Genomic DNA, 19,890 nt, shown 5'->3' with positions numbered 1-19,890 from the left:
TATAAAGTATTTAAAACTTTTGTGACATTAACCAAAAATTACAAACTTTGCATTGAATAATGGCTACGTTCGCCCTGCAAAACGCCGGTGCAGAGTGAGTCGAACTAGAATTTTTTCACAGATCAGCTAGTGTTAATGGTTCCTTTACAAGTTGTCAATTTTTGAATAAACGAACGTCAAGTGTCAACCACAAAAATCGTGGAAATATTTGAATTTGAATGCGATTAGTTCGAAAATGTATATGAATAGATCATTTTTAGTGCCGATTAACCTACAGTTTTATGAATAGTTTGTTTCATAGTTGTTTTTATGGTTTTTCCCATTACATAACCCTACTTCTACTTCTCGCGCCACCTTCAGACCTGGGGCTCAGAGAGTTGATTCCGAAAACAACTCCGTCTGGAACGGACGACAAGTATTGACACTTTTTGTTCTAAAATTGCGTGTCCGAACGACTCTGAACAAAAAGTGTTGATAGAGCCTCGGTAGACTCGGCCAAACGCACCTAACGTGTAGGTGTGATCTGTCAGTAATATGATCCCCTACTATTTACTAAGTTCTACTTCTAGTTATAGATCTACAACGATCAGACACATCAAAATCACTTGGTTGATAATGAAGTAGTAGTTTGAATATTGTTTAATCTTCCTTCTCGTCGTTTCATTCAGATTCGTGGAATGCTTGTACCTTCCTAAGGACTTACGTTGAATCATTCCTATTTAATTAAGGCATTTCTGATTCTTTGAAATTGGAAGGATTTTATTTTCAAATTGAAGAAAACAGAAATGGATCGAAAATGCTACCCGCTTATACGCAAATTTATCTCAAAATGATTTACGTACATTATTCAAATTATCTTGTTATGATTCGGCTTTTCAGAAAGATTGTTTCTAATAATTCAACCAAATTATCGGGTGTTCTTTCGTCATATTAACCCAGAAACGTTTTGAACAATGCCAATTTTTGAGCAACTTAAATGCCCGGCCTACTTAGTAAGATGCAACATAAGTTTTAATATGTACTATGTACGAGGTCGTTTTGAATTATTGCAACATCGCAGTTGACTCTGAATTTTTCTATGCTGTTCTTCACCAAAATGTTTTGAAATAAATGTCATAAATTGAAACCCACTGCGCTATTACAATAATTCATGGGAATTCAACGAATAGCGGAATAACGATATTACATAAAGAAATTGGAAATCACTGACGCGAGTCAGGAACTTTTGCACGTTCTTAACCATAGTTGCTATCTATTCAGATACTGAACTCTCTGCTCGCTTATTGGCTTCACGAAGAACTTATTTTCCAATATATGAGATGATTCTCAATTTATTTAATGAATTTTTTTGGGGGCAATACATCGTTATTAGCAGATATTATCACCTGTATTGGTCATGAATTTGAATAAGCGCACAAAAGCTCCTGACACCACGTCAGTGCTAACCTTATTTTTATATAGTCGTCAAGTATTCCTTGGAAAATCGCGTGAAATGTAGAAACGTACAAATTCTTCATATTGTTGATCATCATAGACCCGATGTTTCAATATTGTTTTCGACAAAAAAAATTGACTCACCTAATGCATAACTGAAACACCCATACAACACTTTAAAGTCAGATGCGTTGAAGAAGACAATTTACGAGTATATCATTATTCCTGTTGGGTTTGAATTTGAGTTATCTCCTTCCAAAGAGTCTCGGTGTGTCATGTATATCGGTATCAAAGTCAAAACAAATGGTTCATCGAAATTATTTTGTTTATATGTGATACCGATAGTTTTCAACTCAATGATTCTTCTATCAGTGAGTTCTGGGAATAATTTACCATACTACTCAACATAAATTGAGTCGATTTTCATTACTACAGTTACTACAGTTCTATTCTATATAAGTTACATATCTAATCATTTCATATATCGAAGGCTACCTGGGATTTTGTAAGGGAATGGTTAAATCAAATTTATGGTCTCTAATGGATAGGATCACATTTCTTCGTTGTTTGGAATAAAATTATCATTTGTTTATATTGGTTTCTGATCGATGTAGAAATGTATAATTGTTCCTTTCATATATTTATAGAGGATGTGAATGAATAAAAATAATTAAGAGGTGATTCCTTATCAAATAGTGTGGGTGTTTCATAAAAATTACTTTTTTTATGAGCAGCCCCTGCTTAGATACAGCTCCCCAAAGATGACAACTGAAAAGCAATTTTTAACTTTTTTTCTTAAAAACCGGACAACTCACAAATGAAATTGAAATTTTGGTGGTGTTCCCTTATACTTGCAAGGTGAAAAAAAGCCACCTCTAAAATTTTTTCCAAAAAACTTTCCTTTTCTTATTAATATTATACCGTTGAAAAATTAATATTTGATGGCTTGATTCATTTGGAAGAAATATGGTATCCTGCAATTCCTTGTTAAAAGTAATAGTTTTTGAGAAAAAAAAATTACACTTACGTAGGGTGAGTCGTACAAGCTGGAATTATCTTCAAAAATTTTTTAACAAGTAGGCGGATATCATGATTTCATTGTAGGGGAAAACCATTTAATTTTTTATGGCCTTCTCTCTCCCATACAATGTTTTCACTCAGTTTTATTTCTGTTAGTTTTCTGGTTTCTAGAAAAAAATTAAAAACTGCTTTTCAAGTGCTATTTTTAGGGGGCCGTCTAAGCAGGAGCTGATAAAAAGAAAATTTTTTTACTTGGAATCAACGCTATATTCGTACTGTTTTGATAGCCGCTTCGTTTCAAATAGACCTTTTATTAATGGATCCGATGTGCTGAAAATTGATAAATGCCATATTTTCTCTTCAGCTCTGCAAACTTCATGTTATTGATAAAAAATGATGCATATTTCAGTGGTACGAATTCAGAAACATTTTTATTTCAGATATTCAATGAACCTGTTATTTTCTTGGGTGCTGACGTTACCCACCCGCCCGCTGGAGACAATAAAAAACCTTCAATTGCAGCAGTAGTAGGATCCATGGATGCTCACCCTTCTCGTTACGCAGCCACTGTTCGCGTGCAGCAACACAGACAAGAAATCATACAAGAACTGAGCTCTATGGTCCGGTAAGTTTATAACTTCAATAGCAATAGGTTAAGTTTCAACTGGCCGAATTACAAGATACTGGTTCAAATTTACGATATCGTGTACGTTCGGGAAAGCAAAAATCTTTACAGAATGTAGAATAATTTACTGGTAAACGTCGAAGTACTCCGAAATATTGCGAGTGTAGTGATACGCGTTCTTGTACACAAACCATTGTGGAACAAACACATTGAGAGGGACGGGCTTCAAACCACACACTATGGAATGCCTGTTTACTGTGCTGTCAAGGCCTATCCTAACCTACGCATTTCAGTTGTGCTGAACTTCCATGGGGGAAGAACTGTAACCGCGCCATTATGACCAGAGGAAAACCTGCCCATTATGGGCGCTCTGAGATCTACCCCTAAGGCAGCTATGTAGGTATCTGCTAGGTTTATGCCCTGTGCACCTCGTAGTCGTAGTTATAGAAATGGCTATGAAGACGGCTCTTAGAGTCTAGGAACAGGGACAATGACGTGATAGTGGACTGTTTAGAGAGCACGCGAGAGCTTTCAAGATGGTGAAGGATGCTAATGCATCCTTTCCATAGAGGGGACTGTGCGGGCACAAGCAACAGCTTTGACGAACCCTACAGTGTAATTGCTCCGTATAGCGATCTATGGTCTACCTTTTTATGCCTTGGTTCAACGATGGCTCTATGAAGTCCACGGGAACTGGGGTGGGGATAGTGCGACCTCCCCCTAAGAAAGGACCATAGTGCAGGCTGAACTGTTTGCTGCTCCTGTCTGCACACCGCAGAACATCCGCAATGATACTTCGGAAAATACACCTATATATACTTAGACAGTCAGGGAACACTAAAATCCCTTTCCCTTCACAGAGTTAATAACACAACACCTATGAATCAACACCCACTATTCTTATGGTGGGAGGTACTGCTCTCTGTCGACTTGTGGCATTTTTCTCGGCGTATCTCAGGGTGTGTGCGTCCATCCTACTGCATGCGAATGAACAATGGCCCACAAGGCCTTAGTTCAGCCCGGTAGAGGCACCGCATTTAGAAGAAGAATAAATGATTATCTCGAAATTAGGGGCTATTAGTATGTCTTAAACTAAAAGTGTTTACCGTTGCACCGTTTCAATTCAGTTAACCTTTGTATTTGTTATTTGTACAGTTGTCCGGTTATACAGTTAGTACAACCAGATCTGACGTTTTCTGAATATTCATCTAAAGCCTGTTTGTAATAGCCGAAAGTTCTCTGGAGAAATACTTCAGGATTTTGGCAAGAAAACGGCAGAAGTTATTTTGTATGTAACTGAACAGTGAATTCTACCGAAGGTACGTATGTAACTGCGGAGAATTCAGGGTGCATGAATTAACGAGTAAATTCTCTACAGAATTTTCGGCTGTTGCAAACCGGCTTTACACCCGAAAAAAATATCCATAATAAGTGTCATCCTGTAATGTTATGAGAAAATGCAGATTCAACAAAACGTTTATCATTTGTTATTTAGTGCCGACGGATAGGCGTAGGTTTGATAATATTCTTTGCTTTTTCAGGGAACTACTCATCATGTTCTACAAATCAACTGGTGGTTACAAACCTCATCGTATCATTTTATACAGAGATGGCGTTTCTGAGGGTCAGTTCTTGATGCTCCTTCAGCATGAACTAACGGCAATAAGGGAGGCATGCATTAAACTTGAATCAGATTATAAGCCAGGAATCACATTCATCGTAGTACAAAAAAGACATCACACAAGACTATTCTGCGCTGATAAGAAGGAACAAAGTGGAAAAAGTGGTAATATTCCAGCTGGTACGACTGTAGACGTTGGCATAACGCATCCTACAGAGTTTGATTTCTACCTTTGCAGCCATCAAGGCATACAGGTGAGTGAAATCATTTGGTTATTTTAACATACCAGCGATATTCTACATTACATGATGTTTTCATTATTTTCGGTTTATTATTGCCACCAATAAGGCACGGAAAAAATTGAGGTCTCCCTAAAATTGTCACTGTCATATGGATTAAAAAAAAAAAACATCAAAAATTCATCCGTCAGAAGTACAGGCTTTTCCCGGGGGAAGATCTCGAGTAAGATGGAATGGAATTTGGAAGGCTGAAGTTCTGAGCCTAAAAGTGACGCTCAGCTTATCCAAACACATTTTAATAATAATAATAATAATAATAATAATAGGCCTTTATTACCAATTCAATGACACAATAGAAACATAATTTATCAATTACAACACTCACAGGGCGGAGTTCAGATGGGTGAATGCCCTCTGTTCTTCCACTCAAACCCTGATAAAAAAAGTTATTTAAAATTCATAATACAAAAAAAAAAATTCATAATACAAAGCACTGAGTCCCACAAAAAATAAGAAAACTTGATATCAAAGATTGACTCGTTATAAGTCAGAAAGAATTTTAACATCAACAAAACTAAATAAGACCCCGATGTACCAGCCTACCGGCGCGCACGCTGTTCACTGAATAATTGATCAAAGACACGACACCTAAAAGCAGACACGGAAAGAGTTCGGAAATCAATGTATTGGTTGTAGAGTTTATAGATATTGAATGAAAAAGATCTCTCAAATAACGTTAGTCTATGGGGAGGGGACGAGATGAGGCCACGATTCCTTATATTCAGATTATGAATATCGGATCTAAATTTAATTTTCCTATGGAGATAAGAAGGGATTCCAGACGTCAACACCCTGTGATAAAGAACCAGTGCAGAAAGCTTGAACCTATTCATCATATTGAGCCATTTGATTTCATCGAGCTTATGACTTATTCTGTCAAATTTCCTGATACCATAGATGAATCTAAGACAAGAATTCTGAATTTTCTGAACCTTTCCGATAGTCTCCTGATCCAAACAAGCAAAATAAACTGCCGAACAATAGTTAAAACCAGAAAGAACTAATGAATTGCAGAGTGTAGCTTTCAAATCTCTAGGAAGGGAACGTCTGTGCGGATAAAGTAGGCGCAGACTCATTATAGACTTCTGGACACAAGATGCAATGTGGGTTCTGAACCGCAAGTTATGGTCCAAGAACAGACCCAGATTTTTCACACAATCTACTACCGGAATCATTACATTCGCGATCCTCAACTCAGCATTCAGACTCAAGGCACTGCAGATATCCCCATTACCGAAAAAAATGGCCTTTGATTTGGACGGATTCAAAGTGAGCTGGTGAGCTTCAGCGATTTCACTCATAATTTTGAGATCCTCGTTCACTCTCGCAATGCCCTGCTCTAACTGATCTTGAGGAAAACTATAGTATAGCTGTGTATCGTCCGCATAAAAGTGAGCAAGACAGTACTTCAAAAAAGTAATCATATAATGAGTATAAAGCACGAATAGCAGCGGTCCCAAGATCGATCCCTGAGGAACACCCAGCAAAACCCTCAAGGGATCTGAAATGACATCACCAAACCTGACCTGCTGAGTCCTATCTGAAAGATAGCTCTTGATGAAAGCCACGGCACTCGATGAAAAACCTGTGAAGCGCATAATAGAAAATAGGACGTCATGCACCAACGTATCGAATGCTTTCGAGTAATCCAATAAAATAAGGACTGTTATCAATCCCCTATCCGAAGCGGTCAAGATGTCATCAGTCACCTTGAGTAGGGCCGTTGTACAACTATGTCCCCGTCTAAAACCCGACTGCTCCTGTGGAATCACACTATACTTGTCTAAGTGCTCCCGGATTTGAACAGCCAATACCTTTTCCAAGATTTTAGACATAGTTGGAAGAATACTTATAGGACGTAAGTCCCCATAACTTTCAACCTTAGAAGATTTGGGTATAGGTAAGATGATCGACTTCTTCCACAATTCAGGAAAGTAGCTTTCAACAATGCAACTATTTATAATGTGGACAACGAACTGCAATATAAACGGACAGCATAATCTCAGAAGTTGCGAGCCTATATCATCAATACCTCTCGATTCCGACTTGATCTCACAGAGATACTTAGATACTATGTCTTCGTCCACTAAATGGAACTCAAGTTTCTCCTCAAACTCACAGAATGAGTTACTGTCGTAGAATCTCATCACCTTCTCAGACTTCCCAATATCAACTTGTCTTTGAGAACCATTGAAGTAATCATTCATCTCATCTACATTAGTCAGACTGTCAGGAACATCAATCAGCTTTTTCGTTCTGTTGATATTCAAATATTTTAGCTGTTTCCACATCTCACTTGTATCAGCTCCACGAAAGACATGTGAGAAATATTTTTTCTTTTCAACTCGAATAAGTTCAGTGGTAGAATTTCGGAGCAATTTATAAGCGTTCCAGTGATATTCCGATCTTGTCTTCTTGAATTTACTCTTGGCGGCGTCTCTCTCCTTCATTAGCTTTTTAATATTAGAGTTCAACCAAGGCGCAGGAGGTTTCGTGATGCGCTTAGAAACATATGGGGCGTGTTTATTAAACAGATTTAAAATAACAGAGTTGAAATAATGTATTTTATCATCGATCTTACGTATCCTGAAGATCGCCTGAAGATCAGAGCTAGCTAGTTCCTCCTGAAAACTTTCAAAGGAGAATTGAGTGAAATCTCTAAAAGTTGCGTATCGTTCAGTTCGCTCAGTTGTGAACTCACCATTCAAGGCAAAAATCGGCATATCGTGATCGCTATAGTGACAGTCCAAGACATCCGTACATTTGAACAGCTCAGGTTTATCTGTGAGAATATGATCAAGCAAAGCACGCTTTCTGGTTGGCTTTTTGACCAACTGATGTAATCCAAAAGTTTGAAGTGAGTTCAAATATGAAGATGAGTCAGAAGAATCAGGTTCCAAAACGTTGACATTCATATCCCCAACGACAATAAGATTATCAGCCAATGGCAAGGAAGCCATGGTGAGATTTTCTAGGTCATCAACCAGCACATGAGTACCCAATCTTCCCTCAACTTTAGGAGGCTTGTAAATCACACAGAAGAGCACTCTTTTAACTCCTCGTTCAAGTATAATGCATGTATTTTCCAAATTAAGATCCAAGTTGACGACTCGATAGTGTAAATTCTTTTTTATATAGATACCCGTGCCTCCCCCCCTAGTAGTTCTGTCATTATGAACAAAATTGTATTCCTCAATTTCAAATGAAGATGTTTCATCAGCACGAAGCCAAGTTTCCGTAACACCAACCAAATCAAAATTATGATTCAATATTGTATTTCCGAACTCTGAAAAATTGGCAGAAAGCGAACGAACATTCAAGTGGGCACCGGTAAGCATAGGTTCTGATCCCCCATTCATGAGATAAGAGTAAGAAAAAAATCGATACTATATAAAGAGAAAATGAAAGAGAAAAAAAAAAAAAAAAAAAAAAAAAAAAAAAAAATATTTAATAACAAAAATAAATAAAATTGGACCTTATTCGCCCGAACCAGTGCTTCCTCCTGCTACAACGGATTCCAGTCTCCCTCCACCCAACTTAACCAAATCAACATCAGATCTTATGAGCATCTTTCCAGAACCAAATTTAGCATAAATTTTTCCATTCGAAGTCCAGACATCCCTACCCCCGATCCTCTCCATAACACGTTTAAGAAGGGAGTAGTTATACTTTGTCAGATCCTCAGCAATGACCAGCTTAGTTCCCTTCAGCTTACTTTTATTTTTGAAGACAGTGTTACGGGACTGCAGTGAAGAAAAATGTACAATAATGGGTCTCTTCCTCATCGTATCAGATCCCACTCTATGGCAAAGATCGATCTGTACATCACCTCGTTGGAGTTTCAGTTTTTCGCAAAAGGTTTTTTTGACAACTGAAGAGAGGTCTTCACCTTTTTGCTCTTCCATACCGAGCAGCCTTATACACTTGCGACGACGCTGCTGATCAAAATGATTCAGCTGCTCCCTTAAAATCACATTTTCCTCTCTAAGAACGTTCAATTCAGCTTCAACAATGTCAATCTTCTCATTCAGGGAATTCCATTTCTCATCCAGTTTATCAATTACCAGATTAGCGACAGTATGTGCCAGCGTTGATAAGATTAGTTTATCGTTGAATGATTCACGAATGATATCTTTAACATCTTTCTGTTGTTGTGTTGTCAAGACCATTTCGATATAAGAGAGAAATCGCAATCAATATCTGGTTATTCTTACTAGAATTCAGGCTATTCGGCCGTAGGTTCGTGAGCCTTAATGAAGAGGACAAGATGAGATCTCCAAAGTCCGAACGACAATTATTATGAAGAATTGAAAAACACAAAGGATGGAGCGAACGACGGTACGACTAGCTTGTACTACAACACATGAGCGAATGATTTTTTTTTTTCGCCTAGTGATTCATATTTATATGCAAGATGTCAATGACATGAATTTCTATCATAATAATCGATTCGAAAACTTTTCAAGAAAAATCCCTATCAGGTTTCTGCAATATTTGAAACGCTAATTTAATAGTTTTTGAAAAATAACCGCAAAATGTTATAGGTTAAGTTAGTTATAGTAGAAGTTAAGCATTACATTTATGCTCAGATTATCAACCCTCGAAATTCCATAGCTTACTTGACGGAGCAGTTTTTTCAACATGGAGATATTCTTTTTCTACTTCTTGAACCTCCGTTCATCCAGTGATAGATATAGGCCCCTTTATCTGTCGCCTTTCTCCTCATATTTCATTCGCCTACAGCCACTATATATCTTGTCCATCCTGGGTCCTCCTATGTTGCTTTTATAGGAATATTTATTTTTTGCAGGGTACCTCCAGACCGTCCCATTATCACGTGTTGTGGGACGATTCTCATTTAGACTCTGATGAATTGCAATGTCTAACATACCAGCTTTGCCATACGTACGTTAGATGTACGAGATCCGTTTCCATCCCTGCGCCAGCATATTATGCTCATTTGGTAGCTTTCAGGGCTCGATATCATCTCGTAGAAAAGGAACATGACAGGTAAGATTCTTGTTGATTCAAATTTGTTGAAGATACTTGTCCATCAGTCTATTTTGACGATTGCACACTTGATGCAAGCAATGGGAAGATATATTTTACAGTTTACTGTCCTATTTGTGTAAAATTGTTGGTTCGAAATTCAAGGTAAATGAATTTATTCTTTTTCCGAAATTATGATTGGCGCACTTTATTGTTACCGTCAATTGTGTGGCAGTCATCAAAACTGGAATACTTACTGCTCAGAATAATTTTCGTATTGTGATTACTCTGTTATGATGGTTAAAGCATTCAAATTTGAAATGATAGAGATAATGATATCAGTACCAAAATTGAGAGTATGAATGCCCAACATTGAAAAGTCAACACATCATGACGAGTGATAGGCATTGAACAAAATTCTCGATCACTACAGATTGTATCGTTTAATGTAATCACTTTAATATATACTATATTCACTTTTATTTTAGCACTCGGTTGGCCATGGAAATTTGACACATTTCACTCTGTATAGTACAAAAATGTGGGGTTATGACGCTTGTCAAACCATTTTTTGGTTTTAAATCAGCGCTATATTGTCCGTTCTACGTAAAAGTCCCACTAATTTCGTATTTTATCACAATGTCGAATCACTTCGGAAAATGAAGTCGTAAATATGTGACGAACATAATTGACGTTTATACAACCTGATTGAAGGCATACCAAATCTAGATATTTGCATGAAAAATAGAAGAGACCAGTTTCAAACTTATTCTACGATGACATTAATTGAAAATCCTGTAGTAAGGTAATACAGGATTTTCGATTTTCGCATTCGTTCACCCTAAAATTCTCAAATGCCACCGCTTTTTTAGGTCTACCAATATTAGGAAATTCTTTCATTCTTTGTCATCCTTTTCATTCGCAATCTTTCTGATTGTAAAAACATTCAGCTAAAATATAAGTCGTTGAGATTCAGATAAATCATTATATAAGTTCTCTTACTACATTGAATATGTTCGCTACCGTCTGATAGGATTGTAGATACATAGAATATCAGGGTAACCTACTATTTGAATAAGCGGATCTGAATTCTAATTAGAACTTCCTGAAACCCTGTCTTCTCTCTTTTTCAATCACTTTCGGCATTTTTCTAATATTAATGGAAATTAGTTGTGGCAACGGCGTCATGACATTAACGGCATTTCATGAGTGCCAACCTTACTCCGTTCTAGTTACAAAAACTTGAGAAAATAATTTCATGGCCAACCGAGTGCTAAAATAAAAGTGAATGTACTATACTTACCAAGAAGATTTAGATTGGAGGCGCGATTGGAGATCGGAAATGCTCGGGCATAGCCTACTAGAAGTTCGAGGTTGTAATGTTAGACGTTGCCGTTGTTACCATCGGAGGGTCACGAAGTACGGCAGATAGAGAGAGAGTGCACGAATTTGATAGGCAACTTCAACAGTTTTCGATTCAATTCCGATTTGCTTTCAATTCACTTTAAAATCAAGAACTGTAGGGAGGAAAACAATACAGCATTTAGTTTATTTGCGATCAGTTTCATAATGTTTTATCGCAAATAATCCAGAACTCACCACGAGGAGGTAGCTGTAGTATTGAGTTCCAGAAGATTACAATCAGAATATAAGTATTATTCGATTTTCTGGGGCATTAAAACTGAATCAAGCATGCGATTGAAATAAAATCATTTCTAAAAATAGCATAAAATGAATATGATTTGCCGGATGAGGAAGTGTTAATGAATCAGAGTCTCTAATCAACCTATAGGAACCTGGAAATTGGAAATGAATTAGAGATGCCCACAAAAACAATTCTGTTGAATAAATTGGTTTCGGTAAAATGACTAATTTTAGTTGTTGCCTCAAGAATGATATTTTTCTGATTATTTTAGCAGTGTCAATGTCGTCAGAGCAAATTTTTTGGATACAACCTTTGAGGGCGCTATAAATTTTCTTGATGTCTTCTTTAACTTCATCGGAAAGACATTGATCTGAAGTATTGCTGGCAGAGATATCTGATTCTACATCGGTCCTATTTAACTGCGCAATTAAGTTTTCAAATTTCGACTACCTATCACAAATATACCTGTCACCTAGTAACCACTTGAAATCAGAAATGGGTACATTAATTTCGTCTCTGAATACTTCGATTCTCAAATCACAAGAATTTTAAACACTAACGGTATTTTAGGGAATGAACCTTCAAAATTTATTTTATAAAATTGGACGGAATCATTTTCTTTGACATTGAAAAAGAAGTTGGAAATTGCCTTGTCTTTGAAATGATCACAAAAATGTGAAACAGAACTAATTTGATCTTGTTTGTCCCAGTCGCTATAAACGTTATCATAATGAAAAACTAATTTTTGTCTACGTTCCTCTGGATCAGTTCTTTTTGGACGACATATAAATAGGTTGATTCGGAAAAATTGAGGGAAATGCATGAATGGTTAATTTAGTATTTTTCGGGGTATATTGATGACTGAACCTTCAGCGGTTGGAAAAGAGTTCTCTTTCAAAACATGTGAATCTGCAAAATGTTTGATGCATACTACGGTATCTTCGTTTACTTTAAAACTGCTTTCCCTATAAATTGCGTTAAGCCATTTTAATCTCCTCGCGGGGTCTTTAGGAAATCTGAATACCGAAACCTTCTCATTAGACGATAATTGCTTTTGCAACCAGGTACTGCACAAGTACGGGGCATATTATATCAAACCGAAGATTTCCAAATGCGTACTAAACCTAATCCTACCTGTTGATTACTGCATATTATGAAACTCTAAATTATATTCTTTGCTAACCTAACCTAACCCAACACTATCTACGGATAACACACTACACAAACACATTTCTCGTAATTTTATCACTGCTATTCACTCAAAACACTGATAACACCACCGAACAAACCGAAAAACTAAAAAACAAAATCTTTTTACCGCGTTTCCCGTCGAAATTCTAACGTGAACTACCGGGATACCGGTAGAGTTTCCAATTGTCGTAATGTTTACAACACTTCCTGTTTGTCTATGGACCCTCCGATGTCATTACGGCAACGTCGCAGTTTCGAGCAACATTCCGGCCTCTAATTCTAGTAGGCTATGGCTCGGGGTCATGCGGATTTCGCCACACGCTACGTCACACTAGCTTTCATAAAATTACGCGGTGCAGTGCAATAAATTTAGTTACTATAATTCTCGTCTACTATCCCGTGAAAGTATCTGCTGCACGTCCTGTTACTTAATTATTAGATAAACAATGTTTTTTTCACAAAAGTTGAAGATGTTTTGAATCATGTTCTTTATAACTATGCTACGCCATTGCTGAAGTATCCAGTTCTGTTAAATGAGCTTACCTTGCCACACAATACATCACCCTTCCAATCGAATTTGAACTGAATTGCGCCTCCTGTGTATATCTTCTTTACACTAACCGCCGGTTTCACAAAGACATATTGATATCGCTGCTAGCAAAGCGATAAAAGCCTTGATGGCTTGCAGAAGTCTGGCTGGTAAACTTGGGTATGTAACCCAAAAGTACTGCGATTGATCGTGAGACCAATAATCACTTACTGGACAATAGTGCGGCACACCAGTGCAACTCATAACAGTACAAGGAAAACCCTGGATAGATTACAAAGGCTAATCTGTGTTTGTATTACTGGAGCTATGATAACGTGCCTAATTAAGGCACTGGAATCATTACAGATCTCACACCTTTTAATTCTGTGATAGATGACCACAAGGTCATTCTAAGCATTTCAAGGGAAGAAGGTACGGGTAGTGAGAGAATTAGGAATCGAAGAGCCGGGGCCTCTCTGAAAGTACATCACCGAATCTTCCCACTGACGGTATGGTAAAGGAAACCAACATCAAGAAAAAATTCACCACAATGTAGAAAGAAAGAAAGGGATAGGGAATACACCCACTTCTAATGGTGGGTTCGTGCAGAGCTCCTAAGAATTAAGAAATAGACCAATGTAATGCTCAGATGGCAAACACGTGAGCGCCACCTGCCAATCAGATTAGTCCCTTTCTTAGAGCTTAGTTACGCTGTATGAACTCGCCCTAAGTTGGTTTGGGAGTGGCGAAGAAAACTGAACGAAGTAGACAAGGATAACAAGGTCTGTTTAATCTGGGTTCACGGTCACACGGGAATCGGATGTACAAGAAAGGCTCTTGCGGAATCTTCTGATACTGGATTATACCGAAAAGTTCCTTTGGAACTACAACACCGCGCAATCTGAGAAGTATCTGGATATTAGCAAGAATAAGCTGCATATCCCTGCTAGATTCCTTACAGTACATAGCCGCCTTCGGAAACACCTAATGAGAATAGGTCAAGGAGAAACTGACTTGATCCAGCTCTCGAGCTTGAATACAGTTGGTAAATACCAATGCTACTGGCTTAAAATCGACTGTTGTGGCGAACACAACTATGGGGGGGTACAACAGGGTCGCAGGTCAACACATCCCCCCTTAAAATCTTTTCAGTCTACACCACAGTTAGTCTTCTCCATGACCAACTAACAATAAGGATGGTTAAATTGAATAGATTTTCTTAAAAATTTCAAATTTTTCTACAGAATTTGAAATTTTTAAGAAATTTTTTTTTTTAACTAACCTCTATTTTAAGGTTCACAAGCACACAAAAAAAGAGAATAATGTATCGCACAACTCATCTTACCTGTTAAAATCTCAAGGCTTTGATGGCGTTCAATTATGAGATGATATATTTAATTCAAAAAGTATTGATCTGAAGGTGATAAATTTTGAACAATTTGACAAGTTGTGTTTGTCTATCCAATAAGCTCTGCTCCGTTACAGTGTAACTACCTGATTTCAAAGTTTTCGTTGATGTGAAGTGATCTAATTAATTACTTTTCCAAATGTGGCTCTTGATTCAATTATGAATGTGCGATAATTGTTTTGAGTAGTACATCTGAAAAATGTTTTCATATAAGGTCACCAGGTAGAAGGCATTCATCCCAACTATCAAATAATTTTAAGTTCACGTTTCAGTGGCGAAGGATCTCACCAGTCTGGATCTTCAGAAGATCGTACACCAGGAGCTATGGCACGAGCCATTACTGTACATGCCGATACGAAAAAAGTTATGTATTTTGCTTAAATTTCAAAAATCCGAATTTGTTAGTGATAAGCGATGAAGTCGAAACAGGTTATAAGGTAATATGTGCATGTTGTGGAGTAAGCAAGTGTATGTATCTTTCAACTTGATACCAAAAAGGAGGTATTATTTTTCACATGTGTTCGGAAGTGACACAAACATCAATATTTTTGTTGATAGATGTGATTGAAATTTTTACTACTTCTAAAGCAAACTATGGATTTATGTCCATAATGTTGCACTTTTTTATTGCATGCAGTAAAAGAAAGGGTATAAGGGGATTCGCTTCTGTAGCACAAATCACTCCTTATTAAATCAACTTATGATTTGATATAAATTGGCAGCAAAATTTGCTTTACTGAATGTTATCAAGATAATGATCACTATATTGTAACAAAAATGGTAAGTTTATGATCCAAAGGATGATTGTGGCATTTCGTCTGTATTCCCTGTTATATTTTCAAATCACTGAAAAAGAAATACTACATTTTGTTAACTTCGCACATCATTACAACTCGGTAATGCCCAACCTATTTATCAGTGAAAATCTCAGTTCTTAACCCAACAAAATACTAGTACAAGCAAAGGTCCTGACCCTTTCATTGGAATTTTGTTGGGATGCTCATTTCCATTGAATTCCTGGCGTTCCTTTTGCTGATCCTTGCTGTTGAACTACAGTTAAAAATTGTGGAATATTGTTGAATCGTTCAAAGTATGTTAAAATGTATATTCTCCAACTCTTAATTTTTCTCACCCTTAATAGTAAATAGTTTTTAAGTTGTCAATTTTATATTAGATATAATTTTTGAAAACTTCGATATAAAGCTTTAATGTATGGATGTGTGAAATTGAAATCTTCATTAATTTTTTTTTGAGCTGCGTTGACAAGTATAAAGTTCAAGCGAAGCTGAGCTAAGGGATTAAGCAGCTCATATTTGTTTTTGTAATTTAAGCGGGTAATATCTTAGTGAATTATTAGTTTCGGTGCTCAGTATGTATTTCGAGCCTTTCTATCTCAAGCAATATGTAGCATCAAGTACTACAGGAGATAATTCAAACTTAAAACGTTGTTCTTATCTTAGCTGCCATATTGAAAGTTTTAATAGAAAGGTTCGGAACTTATAATTTTGTGACTTTTTATTGAGATATTTATCTGAAGCGATACTTTAGGCGCGTGTCCAAAAAAAAATATTGAAGCCTCAATGCCAACTAATGATGTCAAAGTGAAATATTTAATTATCGGATAGACAATATTTATAATTTGAAACTTTGATATCTCTCTTTAGAAAGTGTTATATGTATATAATTGTTAGGTCAAGTTCGAAATGCATCTTTCTTTTTTTTTTTTTTCATAATTTACATAAAACATTCCAAGATATTCATCCCAAGAATCTATAATTTATACAGTGGTTGAAACTGAATCACTCAACTTATTTCTCCAAAATAATCTTCAATTTCGGAACATTGTTGTTGAAAATTTCAACATGTCGAATATTATAATGATATTGATTCCAAACTATGATTCAGAGTTAGAAGGATTTTAATCACCGTTTTTTTGTATGGTACATGAAATTGAGGAATTATTGACCAAAAGATTTTTTTTTCCATTATGCCTTGTTTAAAGTTCAATCATTTGAATATGATCTCGGAAAGATGTCAATCTAAAAATTTATACAGGTGTCCATCGGAAGTACCATTAGAAGTTTACAGAGAAATATATATTGTATCTGTTTGAAATTTTGTCCAAAGAAATTGAGCTGATGAACCTTCCTTTTTGAAATATTTGCAAGCATTTGTGACTTCCGGTTATACCAGGAATGGAAAACAACTCGCTTATTTCAAATGGAATACTCCCAATATTATTGCAATTACTAATTTATTTTCAAATTCTATGTTCATTTCATGTGGCTATGTTGAGTAATTCATTGTTCTTTGAAGACAATGATAGATGAAGGCTTGTTAACAACTGTTCATTTCTCTATCAGAAAAAAGGAATGAGTTGATTTTTTCAATTTCAAACAGTAATGTCACACCCCACATTTGAATTTAGAATAAAAAAAATAGATAGGATCTTCTGAAAGTTCAAATCTATCTAATATCTATTTATCAGTAAACTTCTAATGGGCACTCCCGGTGGGACACCCTGTACAAGCTGGTACATCCAACATACAGAATTACCCAAAAAAAATAACGAAGGAAGCTTCCAATGTCCCACTATTTTTGATCGAATAACGTTTCAATATTTATATTTTAATCATTTTTATTTAATTTGTGAGCTATGTTATATTTATGATACTTGATATCATGAAACCTCATAATTTAGATTTTTAGGGAAAAACTAATTATTAAAAGCGGAGTATATGGGGGTAAATATATCATGTATGTGTAGTCGAAACAAGGATATCCTCTGTATTAGGTATCTACTCATCCAATCATTGGAGATTTATCATAATGAACTATTTTCAAACTTTGGCATTAGTGTATGCAAATGTTAGCCTATATTTGGGCCATGATGAACAATGTTGCAAGTCCTGTAAACAATGATTGGTTGCGTTGAAGTTTGTACGCTTTATTATTTTCAATTATAATGATTTTCGCTGTATTTTTTATAAATGCAAAAATGTTTCTAATTTCACGTCATCTAATATGCTAGTCTTGTATTTTATATTTTTTTGCCTTGCCCATGTTACATAAAAAGGTATTGTATTTATTTCCTGTGATATATTTCAAGTGACCATCAGCTGTAATTATTCAGTTAGCTTGATCCCAATTGTCAATCAATTTATTCATCTGTGATTCAATCCCACTTCTGGTGAATATGTTTGAAATTTGTAGAAATCCACTGTTTTTTTTTTTGATTAATGTATTCCAGCAATTTGAACAATAGATTAATGCAAAACATATTCTTCAATATATGAGAACCAGTACTATTTCAGCTTTGAGTTTAATTTTCAAGAAGAAAATATTTCAATTACCCATATAATTTTCAATATTCTATTCGTGTTCAACGTGTTAGTGTTTTTAGCGAGTTTTGGTATTCTACCAGAATATATCAGATACAAACAAGAACAAGCAACTTCAGCTAATCATTTGATTCCAAACTAAACAAAGATTTATATTTAATACTTCTTGACATCTTTGAATCATTTATTTTTTTGTTTATATGTGTATAGACAAGAAACTATTCAGCAACCAAACAGCTAAAGCTATCTCGTTGCAAATGCGTACCAAGAATGAGTTATTACCACTATGTTGATATATTTGAGCACAATGAACTTGTATGCAAAAAAAAGATCAATTCTATTATTTTCGAATATCTTCGTAGCTGATGTTTGCACCAGATTTTCTATTTCAAGTATTACATAATTGAGTAGCTTCGTGGGTTATTCTAATAAAAACTGAAGGAGAATACTCATTATGAACAAAAAAAATTTAAGCTTATAAAATTGTTAACTTCATTCTTCAGAATCCCAAAAGGTGCCATCAAATGGATTTTTTATAAAATCTAAAAGTGCTCGCACATTCCCATTGTGAATTTATCAACATGTTTTCAGCCAAAATTTCAACAAGTAGCCTTAATTAGAGTATTTTCAATAGAGTGAAAAATGTAAATGTCATTTTTTCATTCTTCTGTAAGTATTTGCATTTGGATATTGTGATTAGTACCCATTCTGAAATAATTTCTGAGAATTTAACATCCAGAATCAATACATTTTCAGCTTCTTTGTTCATAAATGAACGTAAAGAATAACTGAGAAAATCGCCCGAATAATTAAAACTATCCCGTTTATAGTTTGCTTGCCATTCGTATTGAAATATATGTTTTATTAAATCCCAGCCAAGTAATTGAGAAAGTTAGTAACTATTATTGAAATTAACCTAAGTACAAGTAACTGAATAAGCGCGTATTTATTTTTGTACCGGGTGCATTCTTCGTGGAACTCTATGAAGGTATCTTCTAGTAAAAGGATATTTGGTTCTTAAGATTTATCGGGTTGAGGGGTAATTATTTCAGTGAAGTAATATGCGAACTGTTCATTATTTTTCATTTCAATTCTTAATACTGATTATCAGTTTTCTCTGTTGGTTTATCTGATACAATTGTATTATATGTATTTATATGTACTTTATATTTAAAAAATTTACTAAACGTTTTTATTGGAATTCCATATTTTCATTGAATTTTATATTCTAATGATAAGCTTCTTCACAAACCTGGAGTTTTGGGCAATTTTTCAATTAAGAATAGACACATAGCTCAAATTGTTTGTTTTAGTCACTTTGCATATCACATGTAAACTAACATTTCAATTGACACGATTTATGTTAGCTGTAACGTACCTTATGTCTGTATTTTAACATATCTGTTGTCCATTTATGACTCAATTGTTTTAGTTATTGATTGAAATTTGATTGAGAGCTGTACAATATCATAAATAAATGATGATTTATTTTATTTTGCTGATTTATTTACTAGAATTCATCGATGAGGGTTTTCGATTGAAATCTGGGCGGAAAAATATAAAAATGTGTAATGCAAGAATGCATATGGCACCAGCAGTAAAAATAGTGAAATGTTGTTTTTATATCCACACATTTGCGCAGCAACCTCAATGCTCAAGATCTGAATGGTTGATTTAAGTTCAAGTTTCCAACTGTTTCCAACCCAGAAATCAGAAATAATCTTGAAAACTTCCTTTCTTTGAAAGGGAAAAATTTCACAACGAATTTGTCACGATATGGTTTGCGAA

General features: G+C 35.6%; 1 protein-coding gene across 8 annotated transcripts in view; it reads left to right on the top strand.

Moving 5' to 3' along the window:
* Positions 1 to 19,595, top strand: part of LOC123322839 (protein argonaute-2) — a 39,760-nt gene extending 20,165 nt beyond the window's left edge. For 5 of the 8 annotated variants that reach the window (XM_044910880.1, XM_044910878.1, XM_044910877.1 and 2 more), the window contains 4 exons: positions 2,895 to 3,079; positions 4,621 to 4,954; positions 9,810 to 10,009; positions 15,022 to 19,595. In XM_044910880.1, the coding sequence (XP_044766815.1) occupies positions 2,895 to 3,079; positions 4,621 to 4,954; positions 9,810 to 10,009; positions 15,022 to 15,142 (840 nt within the window). In that variant the 3' untranslated portion in view covers positions 15,143 to 19,595. The remainder of the gene's footprint in view (positions 1 to 2,894; positions 3,080 to 4,620; positions 4,955 to 9,809; positions 10,010 to 15,021) is intronic. The other 3 variants (XM_044910881.1, XM_044910879.1, XM_044910884.1) reach the window with 1 other exon arrangement.
* Positions 19,596 to 19,890: the final 295 nt, after the last annotated feature.

Source organism: Coccinella septempunctata, chromosome 1 (genome assembly GCF_907165205.1).
Source record: "Coccinella septempunctata chromosome 1, icCocSept1.1, whole genome shotgun sequence".
In the NCBI taxonomy this organism is placed as follows: domain Eukaryota; kingdom Metazoa; phylum Arthropoda; class Insecta; order Coleoptera; family Coccinellidae; genus Coccinella; species Coccinella septempunctata.
The sequence above is the reverse complement of the archived record's forward strand: the minus strand, read 5'-3'. Positions and strand labels throughout refer to the sequence as shown.